The sequence below is a fragment of the Sturnira hondurensis genome, unplaced genomic scaffold, assembly GCF_014824575.4.
Source record: "Sturnira hondurensis isolate 20B ecotype Veracruz unplaced genomic scaffold, ASM1482457v3 Scaffold0000856, whole genome shotgun sequence".
NCBI lineage: Eukaryota > Metazoa > Chordata > Mammalia > Chiroptera > Phyllostomidae > Sturnira > Sturnira hondurensis.
Window position 1 is genome coordinate 277,883 of NW_028073487.1, and position 6,702 is coordinate 284,584.

Sequence of the window (6,702 nt, forward strand, 5' to 3'; positions counted from 1 at the left end):
TTGTAGGGTATCTTTGAAATGTGTACTACAGAAACATCCCAATATTATTGTGTGGTTTATCCAGCTCCTCAGCACATTTTCATATGTCCTTGTTTTCTATAGGGTTGCCTTAGTAACTCTCTAACTAAAGTAATTTTCTGCATTTTTCTCCAAGTACTACTTATGTGATTGCTCAATTTAGTTATCACCGAGGAAGGAAATAGTGTAACTCAAACTTTGTTTGCTTCTGATTCCAACAGTTTGGAAACCTTCTAGTGAAAACAGCTAAAGGTGTCAGATACATTAAAAAAGAAATCACATGCCATACTGTAGAGGGATGATGGGTATAATTTGATATATTATTCCAGGGAAGGATATACTGATTAAATTTAGTCTTTGTAAAATAAAGTGTGCATGTTACAATTTAAAGATAACTAATTATCAAATTAGAAAGGAAAGCATGCCTTCTAAAGCAAATAAAAGGGAAAAGGGAAACAAACACCTAAATAATCCAATAAAAAAGTAGGAAGGAACATGAGATGATACAAGTCTAATAACTAGGAAATAACCTATGTACTAAAGAAGTGCAATACATTTAATTTCAAGTTGAATATAATTGGGCTTAATTTCTCTGTAAATTAAATAAGCTTCTGTTCCCAACATTTTTCCTAGATTAACAACTAAATTCTAGCATGGCAGAATGCATAAGAACTGGTGATATGGACCCCCATTGTCAATGTGAAAGTATCCAACCACACATATAAAGTACTTAGCATGGTGCGTGGTACCAAGTGAAAGTTAGCTATTTTCTCTCTTTTGAGTTCTGAGGCAATAGTGAGAATTGTGTTAGCTATCTCTTTAGTAACTCCTGTGGTGGGTGTGATGACAGTGGTTTGCAGAGTACTGTCCTATGTTTTTGTGGAGGAGACCTCAAGCAGTGTTAGCATAACATGATCTTTGAAAGCGAGGGTAAGGTAGAAAGAGGGGCATTGTTACTATTTATGTGCATTAATTTATGTTGCTACTTATGTTCATTAACCTGATATATTGATTTCAGATTTCTACTTTATTATTAATAAATGTTTATGGTGGGTATATATGTTAGTTTTAATCTTTAAAGTACTTTCACTATACATTTCAAGATACATTATACTTAGGAGAAAGAACTCAGTCTATAGTCAGACAAACATATCTGATTAGAGTCTCACTAGCACTAATAATTCTGGTCCCACAATTCTGCGTGCCTGTGTTTCTCCTGTAAAATGATGTCAGAGAAATACCGTTAGGTTCTCCAAGAAGCAGTCATCCTGAGACTATTTAACATGCAAGAATTTTATTAGAGAAAATGCAGTGAGAAGCAATGGAGAGCAAGTTGGAGGATGTGGATCCTCCATCAGATCATGACACACGTAACCCAGAATATAAGATTATTGTTTTATAAGCATAATGTGATACAAATCACATTATTTAAAAATGATTATACTATTATTGCTGATGATAGTATGTTTTTAAAGTTATTTATTGAGTACCATGTTCTTAGTAATTTACATGTAGTTTCTAATTTTTTCAGATGAGATGGAGAAATTATGACTAGAGGAGAAAACAAATTTTCTAAGGTCATGAAACTGGTGTCAGAGCCTGCATTGTTATCAAGGGCTGTCTGAATATGAAGCTTTTGCTTTATCTGTTACATCACCCTCCACTTGTTGGCATGTTTAGAAAGTCACTAAGTCACAAAAATTAGCAGAACTCATGTATTAAACCGAAACCTCGTCAAATCCAGGGCACCTCTGCAGAAATGCTCACCTGAATGTTATTGGAAATACTGGGACATTCCAAACCTTTTCTTCCTTTCATAAATAAACCACTTAAGGTTTTTTAAAAATTACTTCTAAAAAGCCTAGGAGAAATTAAACATTTTTACATGGTACCTTCTCACATGCAGCATCTAGAGAGACTGAACTTATTGGTCAATTTTGCACTCAGTATGCAGACAGTAAGAATGGCTCTTCTGTGTTTTGATGCCCTCTTAAACCTTCCCTTAATAGTTTATGACATCTGATGGGCAATTTGGCTTTGCACCATTTTGCTTGTCACATTGTTTCCCTAATATTAAGTAGCTGAGACTAGAATAGGGCTCATAGAGGTCCTTTTTTAAAAAACAAAAACAAAACTTTGCATTACACTCATGCCCTCCTTTGTCTTGCCTTACAAACTCACTGGGGACAATACAACAACAAAATGCAAATATTCATTTTTTATTCCTATAGTGTTCAGTTTTAATGACCAATTAAAACTAGCTCAAGGGAAGAAAATAAGCAGAAAGAGTGTCAAAAAAGTGTTCTTTTCTGTCTAGATGTAAATAGCTGCTCTGTTAAGAAGTGGGACTACTCCCACTAAAACAAAGAGTGAAGTATATTTTTTTCCTCAAAGCAAAACACTGTGTATGCATGTAAATTTGTGTACTATAGATAACATTCCCTATGAAAGTCTAGCCAAGAGGGAAACATGACATACTTTTTAAACAAACTGCCTTTTTTTGACATACATTCACACACTTGACTTTGAATAATCCCATTACAACATTGAACTTAACTAGTATGGTTTGAGAGATGTAAAAATGCAGTTCCCGTGTTGTGTCATGTCCTTAGTAACGTCTGATGACATCTCCTAATGTCCACACTTGAGCAGACTTTATACCTGGTGAAATACTTGTTTGTTGTTTTAGGAATATGTTCTTTCTATAGCTCTTACACACTACTCTCTTAGTTTTGCATGGGATGTGTCTCTTATGAGCAAAGTAGTGAATTTTAAATGATCTTATTTGGGGAATTACAGGGTCACTTTTAATTCCTGAAGTTTACAGTTCAGCATGAATAGCAGCACTAAATGGTACACAGAGTTACAGTGGTATTTTTAATACAAAGTAAATATTTGTCTTCTGGAAAACTATACTTTATACATGCAGACAACTCATCTTGTTAAAATAATGGATAAAATTAAATTAACCCTAAAATCTTCGAAAGAGGAGAAACTGCTTCAATTTAAACTAATCCAGAATACATGGACCTACTTAACTTGATCTTGTAAAAATAAAACCTCTTAACTCTTTGCTACAATTTAATTTTAGACATTCATTTACATTCTCTAACAAAAAAACCTTTCATACTACATGGTGTTTGTGGGGAGAAAAACCTTCATGTACCATATGTGGAATTTGACACCTAAGTAACCGTTTACTGGTCCAAATGTTTTTTAGATATTAAGTACCACTTCATCCAGCACTATTTTTTTGTAGTTAGTCTTTGTAAATGGCACTTTAAGTTTTACCTACTGCTCTGAAGTCAGACACACAGCTTTATTAATGAATCAGGAAATGACTTCCAAGTTGAAAGCATTCTATTCTACCTACTATCAAGGCCCTAGAGAATACCCTTTTAGAATACTATTGGACTGATTTTTGGCATCTCTTAACTAAAAATAAAATGGCACATTCACAACTGCACAATTGAATCCAACTTCCCTTTTTATTCATGAAAATACACACTGAAAATTACTTCCCTCCAATTACTCTTAAGGCTAAACTTTTGTTAAATTCTCACAGAAAGATTTACTTTTTTTGTTCCAGTTGACTTTGTCTCCACATAAGCATAAACATAAATTTTGTTTCAAAGAAAGCAACTGAAGAAAAAAATATATAACCAATGGTTTGGGGCAAGCAATGTTACAGGTTGTGTAAAAACTGTTAATAGCTGTTTCTAATACATACTGCTGGAACAAAACTATATTGATATTATACTATCAACCTGCTTTCCCACCCCTTCCAAACAATTTTAAGATTCTTGGAAGCTTGCGTTTTACAGAACTAAACCTTCCTAGATGTTAACACTGAGCATCTTTTCTAGTTATTGCATATTTGTAAGATCACACAAGGAATTTTTAAGTTCAAACTTTTTAGCTAACTAATGTTTCCAGAATTTTAGTAGACTTTAATAGTTTCAAGAGTCCCTCACAAAGACTTTATGGGTCAAGACGTGGTCTTTTCCCAAGGGTTGTATGTTCCTCCTCCTCCTCTTCTTCTTCTCCTTCTTCCTCTTCTTCATCTTCCTCTTCATCATCACCATCCTCATCATCTGGATAATCCACTAATCTCATTATGGTACTACCAACTGGGCTATCTGTTTCATTAGCAGTATCAGCAGAATGGGAAAAAGTAAATTTATAGTCACCAGAAGATGTCCTTTTACAAAGATTTACCTTGTCATCATTTTCTTTTTTTTTCATGTCCATAAATTTATCATAAACATCCTGAAAATCATTTTCTAGTGATGGCATTCTTGCTTCTCCTTCCTCTATATTTCCTTTAAAACAGAATTCTTTCTCCTCCAAGATTTTGGCACTTCTGAAACACAGTTTACTACTTGCCATAGAATTCAAACGCTTCTGTACTTGAGTTTTTCGATTTTTCTCTTCTTCATGTTTAAACTTCAGACCTTTGAATGTCTGAACATATTCAATCCCTTCAAGTTTTTTGTAAAAATTTTCAACTATATGGGCAGTGAGAGACTTTATATTTTCTGCTCTTATGTATTCAAACAGTGAAAGGACAGCTGAATTCAACATATTGTACCGAGTTCCATTATCCAGAAGAACATTAACAACTGGTTCAAATAGATTTCCCTTGATGATGTACCTATTATAAATTTCATCTTTAAGGCCAATCATGCTTCTCATAAGACGAAGAGCACATAAGACCAGGAACGTGTGCCTTGATCTCATTAAGATCAAGACATTTCTCAGTAAGTCTTTTCTCAAAATATAGTGTTTAATGTAATATGTGTGATTTTGCACACAAAATGTGAGCATCTCCAAAATTAAGCTAAGCAGATGTGCTGTTTGGTAATTATTGAAGCAATTTTTGTTGTTTTTGTCAGCTCCAAATATATGATCCTCTTCAAATATATCTCTTGAAGTAGCAGCCAAAAGTGGTGCTATGAAATTATGCATACATCGTTTATAGAAAAAATTTAGAAATCTACTTCTTTCACATTTAGGTGTTATTAACATATTGTCTGGATCAAGTAGGTAACGAAGAAGTTCCATTATAAGAACAGCACCTGTTAGCTCAGGATCAGTATCACAGGTCATTTGTTTAATTACTAAATTAATTAGAAGGTTGCCTTTTTCATTCTGCTGGGCTTCCTCTATTATGAATTCACGGATCATGGATGGACTATGCTCCACTAGGTAAGAAAATATGTCAGTAGCAGCCGACCTTATTTGCAAATCATCCAGGCTCATTACAGCTTTCAGAGTAGGAAGAATTCCCATTTGTGTCAATGTTGTGAATAGTGCATGCTTGCTTTGAGGCTTTAACATCTGACTGAACGTACAGAATTCTTTGAAAAACAGCATCAGTTCATGTCGCTTATCATTATTGGTAGACTTTGCCTTTAACTGTGTGAAAACTTGAGGCAAAACGTTGTCATCTCTCTGCAGCATGTGGACTATCTCCAACTTGTTGAGGAATATAAAATTTTTAAGAGCAGAGAGACAATTCTCTTCCATCACAAATGATTCAAGAGAAAGGATGTCTTGAATATACTCTACCCTGTATGTTTGGTGTATTTTTTGCCTAAGTTGACAGGCTGTTACAGGTATAACTTCCTTAAACTTTGCATTTTGGGTCAAGAATTCTCGATGCCTTTTTGGCTGAGGTGAAGCAGGGTCGTATTCAAGGCATCCCACCACATTCATGATACACTCATCAGAAAACATGGTCTCAAGCAGAGACATCTTGTTGAGGAATAAGATTCCTTTAATAATTGTGTGCAAGTGGTATAAGCCTTTAGTGTATCCTAGCTTCTCACAAGAGAAGAATAGCTGCAGTACTTTTTTAATATAGTTCTCATTTTCCAAGATTGAGACCACCTTTCTCTTACTGTCAGATGAAGAGAAGCCTGAGATAACAAAATTAGCAATTTTTTCAAGTTCACTGAGTTCACAGTTAGGCAGGTCACCCATATTATCAGTTTCTAGTGTTTCCTCAGAGATTTCTACTTCATTCAAGAGGTCTTGAGTAATACTGACTAAAGAGTCTTTACCTTGAATGCAGCAAATGTCTTCCCAGATTTTCTGACAACCTGCTGCGTCTTGGAAACTCAGTGCCGTTCCGTGGTTCTCAGCTTCAGACCAAACAATTAAGGTGTCCTTTGGTTTCTGATAGGGTGTGTCTGGCAATATCTTCGACTCCAGAAGTAGTGAGCCGCAGGACTCTGAAGTAACTAATAGAGACACACCCTGGGATTGCATGTCAACTGAGGTGACATACCCTGTGCCTTGATTCTCCCACTCTATGCGGTCATTCAGGGCATAAAGTTTTACAGGGTGACTCTGTTTGTTCGCCATGCCGACCTGGAAATCTTTACTTCAGCACTGCTCTCCTTGAGGGCCTCATCACACAAATGCTCAGTAATGGCGGCAGCTGTCGCTGTTGTGGCTGCTATGGCGGCCGATAGGACTAGTGGGGAGAGTTACAGAAGATGGCGGCTCAGGGCTCATAGAAAGAATCTCAGAAGACGGGGGGCTTGCACTCAGGATCTTATCAAACACTGGCGACTCCGGAGGTCAGTAAGATTTCCCAGAGTCCTGTTACATCTCACTTCCTTTTCAAGCTCCCTGTACTCTTTCCGTTTTGCTTCCCCATACTCTTTTTTAATATGA

At 35.7% G+C, this 6,702-nt stretch overlaps 1 protein-coding gene across 1 annotated transcript; it reads right to left on the reverse strand.

Moving 5' to 3' along the window:
- Window positions 1–3,999: 3,999 nt before the first annotated feature.
- LOC118990060 (serine/threonine-protein phosphatase 4 regulatory subunit 3B-like) lies at window positions 4,000–6,387 on the reverse strand. The gene is made up of 2 exons (XM_037050437.1): window positions 4,101–6,387; window positions 4,000–4,052 (listed from the first exon to the last, which is right to left on the reverse strand). Exons 1-2 carry the CDS (start codon window positions 6,385–6,387, stop codon window positions 4,000–4,002), a joined length of 2,340 nt encoding a protein of 779 aa, XP_036906332.1.
- Window positions 6,388–6,702: the final 315 nt, after the last annotated feature.

Bases quoted from the DNA above. Each gene is read 5' to 3' on its own strand.
- LOC118990060 (XM_037050437.1), bottom strand. From the start codon at position 6,387: ATGGCGAACAAACAGAGTCACCCTGTAAAACTTTATGCCCTGAATGAC. The intron at 4,053-4,100 runs GTGATGATGAAG...GAGAAGAAGAAG, and splicing joins TTATCCAGATGATGAGGATG to AGGAGGAGGAGGAACATACA.